Source organism: Drosophila kikkawai, chromosome 3L, assembly GCF_030179895.1.
Source record: "Drosophila kikkawai strain 14028-0561.14 chromosome 3L, DkikHiC1v2, whole genome shotgun sequence".
NCBI classification, from domain to species: Eukaryota; Metazoa; Arthropoda; class Insecta; order Diptera; family Drosophilidae; genus Drosophila; species Drosophila kikkawai.
The window spans coordinates 27228351-27241521 of record NC_091730.1 but is presented as its reverse complement, the minus strand read 5'-3'; the positions used below and the strand labels follow the sequence as shown (position 1 = coordinate 27241521).

The 13171-nt window shown below is 44.3% G+C and overlaps 1 protein-coding gene across 5 annotated transcripts; it reads left to right on the top strand.

Annotated features, from left to right (window-relative positions):
• Window positions 1-9604: 9604 nt before the first annotated feature.
• Window positions 9605-12937, top strand: LOC138928525 (uncharacterized). 5 transcript variants are annotated; one of them, XM_070285712.1, is made up of 6 exons: window positions 9605-10091; window positions 10145-10519; window positions 10577-10976; window positions 11075-11797; window positions 11849-12217; window positions 12562-12937. In XM_070285712.1, exons 4-6 carry the CDS (start codon window positions 11400-11402, stop codon window positions 12662-12664), a joined length of 870 nt encoding a protein of 289 aa, XP_070141813.1. In that variant the 5' UTR covers window positions 9605-10091; window positions 10145-10519; window positions 10577-10976; window positions 11075-11399; the 3' UTR covers window positions 12665-12937. The 5 variants fall into 5 exon arrangements, with proteins under 5 accessions (XP_070141813.1, XP_070141812.1, XP_070141811.1 ...); XM_070285711.1 differs by having other exon boundaries at window positions 9606-10091; window positions 10577-11797; XM_070285710.1 differs by lacking the exon at window positions 11849-12217 and having other exon boundaries at window positions 9606-10091; window positions 10577-11797; window positions 12562-12585.
• The last annotated feature ends 234 nt before the right edge of the window (window positions 12938-13171 follow it).

The following is a 13171-nucleotide window of genomic DNA, read 5'->3' as shown; positions in this document are numbered from 1 at the left end:
CTGTCGAATAAGTATGGTTAAAATCGTTTTTGCGAACATGCCTTTTTAAATTTTGCAATGCTAATTGTTCGAGAGGCGCTACTTTGCGCCGTTGGGAAACCGCTGAACGGGTCTAAGGATTGTTGTCGCTTTTTGTGTTTGTTTTCTTTGTGTCGTGAGTGTTGGAATGCTCGCGAATATTAGCGTCCTCTGCGATTGGCAAATTTAGGCGCAGGCGAAACAAATATCGCCTGGGATGCGCACCGAGGATGGGTTGGCAGGTCCAGGAAGAGGGGAAGTGGATCATATCTAGAGCGTCTCCTACGACCCACACCGAAGGGGAAGTGTGGAAGGTATGTGCCGATCGCGAGAGAAGCTACATCCACACCAAGGCACCGAAAGAGCACTGGCCTTGAAAGCGGTTCTCGACCCCGCGTGAGAGAGGCAAGAAATTGGGAAAAAGAATTGGGAACCGAGCCTATATAGGGCAAGTAGACCGCTAATGGCGGGCAGTAGAAAAAGAAAACGGAGTCGGACCCTAGCTGCCTCCTGGAGGCGAGACTTCGGGGGGAAAAGAAGAGAAAAAAACGCGCCCAACCCCAAATCTTAATCCTATTGAATTCCGAATTCCGGACCTCCAAGGCCGAGGTGCCAACGTCTAAGCCGAGACGAGGAGACGAAAGCCCAAGAATATCCACGGCCAGAACTAGCATTTATTTATTTAATTATAGCTAGATTAAATTATTTATTTATTTATTTACATCTTATTTATTTATTTATTTAATAATTAATCCCTTAAACATGCATATTCCCTATTTATTTATTGATTGATGTTATATTCCTATTTGTTTACGCCAGGAGGCCCCTGTTCCCCCTCTGCCCACCGAGCGTTCAAAAGCTTAAGCGCTCCCAGCTTAGCAACGCTCTCCCGCTCTCCGCTCCTCGGTATTACCGATCGCACGCTCCCGTGTTCCCGATCGTCGCTCGCTTCTAGGGACGGCTACGCCGCTCTAGTTCACTGTTCTCCCGCTCTCCCGCTCTCGCGCCGTTAAGCTGGGCTTCTCGGCCGGCAGCGGGCCCTTAGGCTAAGCTAAGTTTAGTACCGAATCGAATGCGAAAATATATGTATGCTACGGGCACTCCGCCGATGTCATTTTTCGACCCCCGAATTTTCTGCGTTTTTCTACTTCGTGGGATAAACTTTTATTGATCCTTTTGCGGAGGATTTACCAGCCACCCCACTCCTAAACATGGTCCTTCGAGCCGGATAAGGATATCGTCCTGGAATCCTTTTTTTCCAGCAGCTTTGGTGGTGCCGCCGCAGAAAAGATAAGTAAAAAGTTTCCTCCCGTCTCTAATTGCCGGTCGTTAATAGTTGTCCGAAATTTAAATTTCGGTCAACCTACATACGATTTTTTTGTCAACTCCTCGTCCGAGTTTTCCGACACCACGGCAATTAGACAACTTAAAAATCTTTTCCAAAGCCAATTTTCTCCACTTCCATTTGCCTGCACTTCGTTCTGCAACGGCATAATTATCGCCGTTTTTTCTTCCACTTCTTCGGACCCGTTGTACATTTCTCCGTACATACATATGTTACATACATCCCAATACTCGGCCGTACATTAACGGATAAAACGGCGCATTACTCCGCGAGTTGGTTGGTCACTTACTTAGAGTGGTAATTGACATCCTCAACCTTCAGCCGAACAATATATAAAAAAAAATTATAATAATAAAATAAGTGAAAGTGTGTCGAGCGCCGCGGCAGTGAAAATTCTACAGTGAATATTTCGTGTTGCCGAATTCGGCCCTCTACCCGAGATTTTATTCTCATATGTATATTCGGTCACTGTGTGTTTCCCGCCGCCTCGATATTTTCTTGAACACAATTCCTTCAACTTCAAATAATACAGTCCACTTCTCGACGCTCTACTGTACTTATGCCAATATATAAATATATTTTCGGCCTCCAATATTTTTGTACGCCCTCACAACTCCAGTCCAGTTCTCGGGCTTCCACTGTACAAAATATATTTTCTGCCTTCAATATTTCGTACGCCCTTACAACCACAGTCCGGTTATCGGGTTTCCACTGTCCAAAATAAAGACAACTCATCCATACATATTTTGCATGCTTATCCAACTACATACATACATATGTATTTATATTCGCTGCCCGTCCATACAGGAATTAAATTACAACCAAACAATAACAAACAAAATAACCAAGATTGAATATTCAAGTGCAAGTGTTTATTTCTCCAAATCTGCGCAACCGCCGCAGCAGACGTGTTGTTTTTGTTGCGGTTCTTTGGGTTACGTTTTGTTCTCTCTCCTGAGCCTCACTTATGCACTGCTTTGCCGACGGTATAGCCCAGTGAGTTTTTCCCAAGTCAAAGCCAAGGTTTATTTTTAATTCCGCCTTTCCGGCTCCGTATTAATTACGTGCAAATACTTAAATAATTCACATTAATTATTTCCGACATTAATAATTAATTAATATTTTTTGTTATCACGGCTTATAAGTAATAAATTAATTTTCCAATTTAGACAAGCTCCACTTCCGAGCCACGGAATATATATAGACATCTCTGCTTCCTACTCCACCACGATCACGGACAGTACGGTCTACGTTCTGGTTCCCGACTCTGCTTTCCACGTCGAATCAGGCATCCTTCGCTCAGGTCAGTCGACAACCGCTGATCCGCCGAGTCCCAAATTGAGTTTGTCTACGGGAGACAACAAAAAGCCACTGCCAACCCAAGGGCAAAAAGCGACAAGTCCGTCGATTCTGGTCCCGTTCCTTCGCCAAGACTCACTCAGTCGGTTTCCAAAATGGCTCAAAATGCCCTAGACATCGCCCTGCGAAAGTTCATTTCGACGACAGCCCGTGTTAGCCAATTCGAAGCTAACATCCACATTCCGATCGCTCCTGACGCTGAGAGATTTTCCCCTGGCATGTGCAGAGTCCATCGGGACCAAATCCGTGCCCTGTGGGACAAGGTGGAGAAAAGCTATGAAAGCTGCTCCGATCTTCTTTCCGTGTCCTCCGACAGTACAGCCACCGCCACTGAGCTTGAATCCAAGTACAGTGAGTGCTACTCCGTATATTCGAGGTGTCTTGTACAGCTGCAGGAAATTATCGACAAGGCCGCCTCCCAGTCCATTCAGGCTTCCGCCCCTGCGCCCACCCCCCGCATTATTCTAAAGTGCCAGTGCTAAATTAATTTTGTCGTTTATTTATTTTCATATAATAATATACACTCCTGCCCACAATTATACGACACCCCCAAAACTTTAGTTTCGACCCTCGTAGGAATGTCGGTAAGCTTATTACAACAAAATCAAGTATGCAGAATTGAAGCTCAATGAATTCTGCCTAAAATGTGATTTTCTTATCACTGATTAGAGCTTGCGTTTTCAAGTAGCGGTAAAAAGAACAGAAAAGCCCGATTTTTGCCATGCCTGAAACTGTATCAAAGCTATACGACACATGCGAATTTCTTTGATTTAGTTAATATTTTATTCTTATAAAAATATACAAACAATATTTAATAACTAATAGAGCCACCTTGAGCCTTTCCTACCTCAAAAAGTCTTTTAGGCATTGAGTTACAGTGGATCCCTTTAATATTCGGTTTTTTGTTTTTACAACTTCAAATCCGAATACAACGTATATCATTAGGAAAAAATAACATTTAAAAAATTGTATCTTAAAGCTTGTAATATTACCTTTCCATAGATATATAAATGTTCAAACTTTTATTTTGAATTTAAGAAAAAAAAATCTAAAACAAAAGAAGGCTCAAAATTTACCTAACTTTAATATTCGGTATTATTTGGATTTCGTATTACAAAACCCCGTAGCCACTCTAAAAAGCCAAAATTCGCGTAGAAAATGGGTTTCGCAGAAAACCCAACATCGACAAGCATTTACTGAGAGCAAAATAAATTAAAAACATTGAGTTTTATCCCCAAATTTTAAAATGGGCCGCAAAGGCAAAAATTCATCCTTGAAGCAACGAAAACTTGTCCTCCAGTTACATTTAGAGGGCAAGACATATAAGGAAACTGCCCAAATCCTAGAAATGAAGCCGAATACGGTCGGTGACATCGTCCGAAGATTCAAAAATGAGGGAAGAGTGGCTTCAATTAAGCAAACGGGACAACCCAAAAAATTAATCGATCGCGAAGAAACCGAAATAGTCCGCAAAGTTAACGAGAATCCTCGACTAAGTGCTCGGGAATTGAAGGTGGAACTCTTTGCTGACCACGGGAAGACCGTTTCCGCGTAAACCATTCGCCGTACCATAAAAAGACAAGGGTACAACGGCAAAGTGGTTAGGAAAAAGCCGTTACTGTCTGAGCGCAACCGGAAGATAAGGAAGAATTTCGCCCAGGAGTACTCCATGAAGGACCAAAGCTGGTGGGAAGATATCCTTTTCTTGGATGAAAGCAAATTCAACTTTTTTGGCAGTGACGGCAAGACCATGGTTTGGCGGAAGCCAAATACTGAGCTGCATAGAGAGCATCTTAGGCAAACCGTGAAACACGGCGGTGGAAGCGTGATGATCTGGGGCTGTATTTCCACCAAAGGAGTCGGTAATCTCGTTTATATTGATGGGATAATGAACCAGGATCAATACCTGAAAAATTTGAAGGAAAATTTAAAGCAATCAGCTGAGATAATGGGCATTGGCAACACCTTTAAGCTGTATCAGGAAAATGACCCGAAGCACAAGGCTCATAAAGTCAAGTCCTGGTTGCTCTACAACTGCTCCAATGTTTTGGAAACGCCGCCCCAACCCCTGACATCAATCCCATTGAGAATTTGTGGAGTGAGTTGGACCGCCGTGTCCACAAAACGCCGATTTCGTCCATATCGGACTTAAAAAAACGGCTTCAGGAGGACTGGGCCAAAATAGGAGAAGAATATAGCAAAAAAATAATAGAAAATATGCCAAAAAGGTTAAACGATAATCTTAAAAATAATGGTTAACATACCAAATATTAAATTGCTTTAATTTTCATGAAAAACTATGTTCTTTTTAGTTATATAGGTTAAAACCGAATATTAATGTTACTCAGATTTTGAAGTTGTTTTTGTTTTTTTATGTTTTTAGTTTTAATTTGAATTAAAACCTTAGATATATGCACCTCTACGAATAGGTAATGAAACAAGCTTATATTTTCCATTTTTTAAATTGGGTTTTTTGTAAATCTTATACATTTTAATCGGGTTTAAAGTTGAAAAAACAAAAAACCGAATATTAAAGGGATCCACTGTAACTAAATTTTTAAGCAAATTTTGGTCTAAAAAAGACCATTGAGACAAAATTTCGCTTTGGAGGCTAAGATACCCCAAATGTTCTCAATTGGGTTTAGGTCCGGGGAGCACGCTGGCCAATCCAAAACATTTATGTTGTTACCACTTAAGAAGCGCTGGGTCTCTCTGCTCTTGTGGATAGGTGCATTGCCTTGCATAAAAACCAGATTTTCTCCAATGTTTTCTTCATAAAACGGCAGAAGACGGTCTTCTAATATACTCTCCACTGTTCATCCTGGAGCTTGTGAATCGCAAATCAAGCGTTCCAGATGCATAAAAGGCTCCCCAAACCATTGTGGAACCGCCACCAAAATTGCGTTTGGAAAAAAGAAGTGAATCCTTTCGCAAATCTCTCCAGTAGTGCTGATATCCATCTGGGCCGTCAAGATTAAACTTTTTTTCATCATAAAAAATTACCTAAATCCAAAAAATTTTTCAATTTTTACCAGTTTATTTAAAATAAAGTTAAAATGTCATACCGAGGCCCAGTTTCTCTGCAAGTTTTTCTCTACAAATTGAAGTCGTGCTGTTTTGTGGCGCGGCTTTAAGGACGGAGCCTTCTTTAATAGTGCTCTGACAATGCACTCAGATGATCGCAGCGTACGCCAAACAGTCATTCCTGACACAGGCTTGCTGCAACTTGCGGCAAGTGTGGAGCACGATGCAAACGAATTGCTGGCGTTTCGAATTATGAGGCGTTTATCTGGGGTTTCGTCCAGAGCTATTGTTATGTCCCTTGAAGGACCTGTGTGACATTTGGGCTAGATTCGGCTAGCTCTGTCCTCGGGCCGTAGGTTCCCTAACCCTTGCCCGTCACACACAACAATAAACATCGAGAGTCGACGTTTGACAACACTATAACACGCGCGGTATACATTTAAACACACAAAACCAATTCCATGGCCTCTCACACACACTGACCTAAATACTCCTCCTGCTGGACTGGAGGCCACATGCTCATCCCTTCCCTACCGTGCAGTCTGTTCGCATGTTCTTTAATGTTTTTCTTTTACAGCTGCCCCTTGACAAACACACACACACAAACTTACCCCCTCATTCCCCCGGTTCACCCTCTTCCTCCCAAATTAAATTCTATTCCATGTTCATGTTTTCTATTTCAGCTTATATTTAACAATCATAATCTTAAATTTTTATATTCTTGATGCCAAGTGTGGTTTGCTTTTGAATTTATATGTTGATTTCTTGTGTATATATATATTTAATTGTTCATTTTATAATACGCACTTGGTAAAGTAATCAAATTCCCACTGTAAAGATATGCCGACCTACCCGTAAGAGCTCTCAAGGGGGGTTCGCGGGGAAAAATATACGAAATATAGAAGACGAGAAATAAATATGCCACACAAAATTTCACCAACCAAAAATTATACAATGGTTGTTACCAATTAAATAAATAAATAACTCTGGCAAGAATATAAATTAACATAAATAAATAAATAAATAAGAACAAAACAAAAATATAAATAAATAAATAAATATGGACAAATAAAAAAATAAATAAATAAATAAATAAAAGTTGATAAATAAATACGCAACTAAATCTACAATGAATAATGGAATAAAATATTAATTAAAAATTGTTGCGAATAAATATATCTATAAAAAATATTTGATGAAAAAATACACAGAAAAAAAATATCTACACACTAAAACTGGATCTAAAACAAAAAAAAATTCTGAAGCCTTCTGGCTCCCGGTGTCGCCACTTGGGAGGCGTGTCGGCCTTCCACGACGAAAACAACGAATAAAGGAATACCCTCTTGCAACATGAAAGTTACTGGCGACCGCTCTAGGGGCATCTATGCCTCCAAAGTATATTGTCGGTTTCGCCGCCGTTGGGGTTAGGGCGAGCCTATATCTTGGAGTCACTCCAATCCTGAAGAATCCTCAAAAATCCTCAAAAACTGGGCCAGGTCCGTTTAATGACCTGGCCAATCTCGTCCTGCGAGGACTGGGTCTGGTCGAGTCTTTCGGTTTCCTCGATCCGGCTTCCCGTCCTCGCTTCCTTTCTTGTCCCTGGGTTGGTGGTTGGAGTTAGGTTTAGAACTGCACTAATCTCGTTTTATTTAAAACAAATTGTTTTATTTAATATACGATATTAAATTTTCCGCGCACCCGCGAAAATTTTCAAATTTTCGGCCGTACGCACTGCGCCTATTCGCTCCCGCTGAATCGATTTAAAAATGTACTATCACCCTTCTTCCTTTCTCCCTCTTTCTTTTAGTACGAACCCCGATGTTCCAGCTTCAAACCATTCCGGGTCAAGAACCTTGGTGGAGCTCAGATATTCCCCTCTCTTCGGAACGGGGTGGCATCCCTGTCCGATATTGCTTACGTTGTTACACGATATATCGGCAGGCACCGCTTAGCTCTACTTCGATTATCCTAAGTGGCCATAACACTATGCTTTACACCATAGTCTTCCGGGTTTTGCAAAAATTTGGTGATAACACAACGTGTCCGACCAATTTTTCGCGATATTTCGCTTACATTAAAGCCAGCATCGTTGTAGGCTTTAATTCTTCCCTTTTCTTCGTCGGTTTGCAAACGTCCACGCGGCATTTTATTACAAATAAATTAAATTGTTAATATAAATAAAAAAAAATTATTTGAAACCAAACTTTTCTCTGTAGCCGCAATAATTGAAATTAAATTCACAATGATGTAGAAATTTACATTCATGAGCCCAAGCAATTACAGAGAAATAACCTAATTTAAATCTAAACAAAAAAAGGATATACGTATGTGGCTGCGCTGCAAAGGCCGGTTGTGTTTGTAGGGTTATAACCTGTTGGTTTAAAAATCGAACGTCTCGTCTCAGCCCCTTCCCCTGATTGGAGCTCCAAGTAGGTAGGATGTTGTGCTGAAGGAAATGACGGTCCGTTAGTATAATTATTTACAATTTATGTACTCTTATCCCCGTTCGAAATAATCGTTGTCCTCACAGTTGTTCGCCGTTCTTCTTTTTTCGTCGTCGCTTGATTGGTGTATAGCAGGCGAAGTCCGCCTGCCAAGGGGAGATCCGCCGAGGATGAGGTTCCGGATCTCTGGAAGGAAGGGGCGTCCGGGGCGACTACAAGTCTATATCTGAGAGAGAGAGAGAGAGAGAGGTGTAGTAGTGTTGCCGTTAGGTGTTGTTTAAATATAAATTTTGTTTACCTTTTTTTTGTCGTTTGTTATTTGTGTTTACGGATTCCAGATCAGCTGGAATTATATGGTGCGACCTGTGGGCAGATGGGGAAAAATCCCACTTGAGAGAAAACTGGCTAGCCGGCCTTGCCCCATCGGGAAATTGCAGCTCGTAACAACCTTTCGACCTTGTCTAAAGCACATTTTTTACGGTGCTTATATTGTACCACACGATTTAATTCGTAAAAATTAATTAAATATAATCTTAAATATTTATACATAATCCAAGTTATTTTAAAAAGGGCATTCTGAAGGCGCACAGTAGCGCTTGTTCTCATTTAAGCCTAGTACTCTGACGAGAAAAACCCGCTGTCTAAATTAGACAGCGGAATCGCTGTTTATTTCGCTACCGAGCTAGTTTGACCAAAAAAAATAAGGAAAATGCTGAAATGCCATGAAAATGTACTTTTTATGGCGTTTAAGGATTTTCTTTGGTCACACTGGACAGCTGTTTGTAAACAAATATTCAAAAAAAATATTAAAAATATTAATAAATATGGCATTAAAATGTCCTTTGTGGGTTAAATTCCATATTATGGGCTTCCCCTTGACAGCCCCTATCAGTGCCACCGTTTTCCTTCAACTTTCCCTCCATTAGGGGTGTCTAAATAAATCAAATGAATTATTTAGACAGCGCGATATCAGCTGCTTACTATCTTGATCTGGCAACGCCATTCAATTTTCGCAGGCTTCATTTTCGTCGTCAGAGTACCGGAAAAAACGACGTGGCTAAAAGTTCTTCTTCTTCTTTTTTCGACACCGTTTTTTTTATATGGAGTTTGGCCGCTGTCTAAATTTATACAGGGGTTTTTTTCTCGTCAGAGTACTAGGCTTTAGCGTTGTAAAAATCTCATCTTTTGAACCAAATAAGGTAATCGAATAATTTAAACGGCATTAGGCAGGTAACTGTTGTAAAATAATATAAAAATGCATAATGTACCACGCTTATAAATTCGCCTAATTTACCCTTTTTTTTTGTGATGCAAAAAAAGGAAAAAAAGTTCAACGTTTGATACGGAACTGCATATTCCCTGGGCAATGCCCAGGGGGGGTAGGAACCTATGCCCGCAGTCCGCACAACAAAATACCGATTAATCGGACGTCTCACAAAACTCCTCACTAACAAATAACACATCTCTAACAAATAAATGTAAACAAACCAAAAAAATGACGACTTTTGCGGAATGGTGGCATAGATGGAGTCGCCACGACGCTCCCGCCCAACCTGTGGTGCCTCCGGTGTGTCTAGGGGCACCACCCATCTCCGGTTACTCCACGGGCTCTTGCTCTCCTCGATGACTCCCAGCGCCAGCATCTTGTCGACCTCGTCCTCGACCACCTTCTGCTTCGCCTTTTCAAAGGTGAGGAACATTAGCTTGATCTCCTCCAGCTTCCGGGACTCCGCCTCGGATAGAGACCAGGATTCGTCTTCTTGGTCGGCGTAGTGTTCCATTTCCCTGGCGTGGAAGTCTTCGGCCTTCATCACGCTGTTTGTCGGTACTTCTCCCACTACGGCCGGAGCCAAGCCAAACGCTCGCCAAAAGTCGACTCCGAAATATGCCGGCTGCTCAAGGTAAGGGCAAAGATAGAAAAGAATATTCTCTACCCTCCCTTTGTATTCCCCAGGTAGCTTCAATCGCCCGATGATCGAACGATCCTCGCCTGCGGCCGTACGCACCACCGAGAAATATCTTTGTACAGGCACACCCAACGCCTCCACCAGTTCCCTACCGCCTTTGCCGAGCAGACTGACACTCGCTCCGGTGTCTAACAGACCCGTCAGCTGCTGGCCTAAAATGGTTATCCCGGCGAAGGGCCTGGAATCGGAGATGCTGCCCCGCTGCACTGCTGCGACGACTTCCCTTCGCTTTTCCCGACGCTTTCGAAACCGCTCTCTGGCCTTCCGAACCGTTCGGGATACCTGGCGCATTCCGCACAGCTGGTGTTGTTTAAAAATTCTATTTCTAGCTTCTAAATACCTCCGCATGCGCTCCTCGTAGGGTAAGTACCTTAATATATTTTTATTAATAATCTTAACGCCTATTTGTCTCCCTTCAGGCTCTCCTACATCGCGGGTTTCCGTCCTGGGCGAGTTCCTCCCGCTCTCGCATCGCCCAGCCGACCGTTTCCCGCGCAATTCGGACATTTTGGGGCAACAGTATCGGCCTTTCCACATCGGAAGCAGAACACTTTTCGCAGCTCCTGCTCGCAATCGCGGAATCCATGGTCTAACGCTCCGCAGTTCCAGCATCCAGCTCGGAACGGATTCCGTGGCCTCTTCCGGACTTCCTCGACTTCCGGCGGGTGCACCTCCTCGTCTGGCTCCGGTCCAGCCACCTCGCTGACCCTGCTCCGCTCTCCTGCCGGATGGCGCGTCGCTGGAGGAAGGAACGGGGTGCGGCTCCTGCGTCCAAAACTGCGCTCGACCTCGACGGCCTCCTGCCGCAACTCATCAACGGTGAGCAGCTCCATCGCGTAGATAAAACGCGCGATTCCCTCTCGCAAACCCTTCTTCATCACTTTCACCAAGTGCCGCTCTGGCATTGGCCTTTTCAGGCGAGAAGCAAGGGTCTGCATGGCGTGCAGGTAATCGTCTACGCCCTCTCCTGGCTGCTGCTCCCGTTGCAAGAGCAGGTGCATCCTTTGGTGCTCCGTCTCGTGGCTCTGGAACCTGTCAAGCAGCGCTCGACGCAACTGGCTCCAATGGTCCAGTCTATGCTGCTGAACGTGGATCCAATACCACTCCAACGCCCGTCCCGACAGCAACGTGTGGAAGTTTCGCAGAACTTCAGCCCACGGACAACGAGTTTGGCGTTGGAGGTACTCCAGACGGAAAAGGAATCCCTCGACGTGGTTCCTCTCATCCTCGCCACTAAACGAGATGTTCCAGCGCTCCACCCTGGTGTACTGCGCACTGCCTCCCGCTACGTCCCAGTTGGAGTACGTCCGCTCATCTTGGAACTCGCCCGCGCGGCGATCTTCCACTCGCCAATTCCGACGTCCGCCCTCGTCCCGACGGATCTCCTCGACTTCAGTGGACCACCCTGGGCTGCTGCAGACTGTCTCTTCCTGGTACGCGGTTCTCTTGGGTGGCTTCGGTGGAACACGCGGAGGTGTCCTTGCCGCTTGCCCACTGACCGTCTGGTGGCTCCGCGGTATGGCTCCACGAGCGCCCTGGGGTCCCTCCGTCGGTCGTCCCATAGGAAAAGGCTGCTGTGGCCGTCCCTCTGGCAGAGGCTGCTGTTGCTGTTGGGCTGACGTCCGCTGCGGCTCCTGCTGGTGAGTACCTGCCGGTCTCAACACCTGATTCATCAGATGCATCATCTCCAGGAAGCCAGCCCGCAGCTCGTCCCGCAAACCTTGGCCGATTCCCGCCTCCTGGGACTTGCGGTACGTCTCCGCTGCCTGCGCCAGGGCGAGGTTCACCGCCGACGTGATCGTTGAGTCCACAGGAGGACTCTGGAAGCGTACCTCCTTCGGGGGGGATTCCGCCTCCAACAGCTTGTCAGCTGCTGCCCCGATCGCTTCAAACTCCAGCGACTTGAGCTGCTTCGGCTCCTCTGGCTGCTCCTCTGCCCGTCGTCGCGGTGGAGTCCTCACCAACCCGGTTGAGAACCGCGGCGGCGCGTACCCAGCAGCACCTTCCGCGTCCGTGGACCACATTTCTTCTTCCTGGGCTGAAGGACCCTTCGATCTAAGGTCGTACCTGTCCTGCCTTTCCTCTGCCATTTTTTTATTAACTCCTAAATTCTGAAACACCTAACAAATTTATAACAACAACTACCCAAATCTCTAAACAAACACCTAACACTGAATAAATAAATATATATGGTAATAATTAAATAAATAATAATAATAATGATATAAATAAATAAATAAAGCAAGATAAATAAATAAATAAATAACAACAAATAAATAAATAAATAACCAAAAATAAATAAATAAATAAAAGGAAGCAAAATAAATAATTCAATGAATATTTAACTTTCCATATATAAATATATAACCAGTCAACTAATTTTTCTTTCCTTCTTACTTCTTAGGGGAGATGGACCGGATCACCCGCCGGTGGACTCCGCGCCAGATGTTCTGCGTCTCCAATTCCTTCCTGTCGTCCCTACTCCGGCCGCTCGTCAACTGGACTAACTTTCAGCTGTGCTGAAAGTCGCCAGTTAAGGACTTCGGCCTTCGCAGCATCCCGTAGGATTATCCTGGGCGAACGCGGCTTAAGGTTCACCTTGTGGCGTGGTCGTGCAACGCGCAGTGAATCCTGCGGGTCACGACTCCCACCTCCAAGACGATCCCAAAAGCCACCCTCACCAGGAAAACCCAAGGATCCGCACAAAATTACGTTAACAAAACAAAAATTACCAGACTTTACGTTAATAAACAAAAAATTTAACATGTATCCCTATCAATTATATCACAGCTTTTAATTTATCACAGCGTATCGCGTGCTTCCTGCACGGGTCTGTGCCCGAGGGATGCAAATCCGTCGTCCTACGCCCGGATGCCACCACCTCTGCACAGCAAAACAGCTGCGAGCTGTGACTAGGAGCAATTGTCCGCTCTCCTGCGGCACAAGCCTCCCGTCTAGACAAAAACCAAAAGAAAACGATAAACAAAAAATGCCTCCGCCTGGACCACCAGTCT

Bases quoted from the DNA above. Each gene is read 5' to 3' on its own strand.
- LOC138928525 (XM_070285710.1), top strand. From the start codon at position 10,886: ATGGCGCGTCGCTGGAGGAAGGAACGGGGTGCGGCTCCTGCGTCCAAA.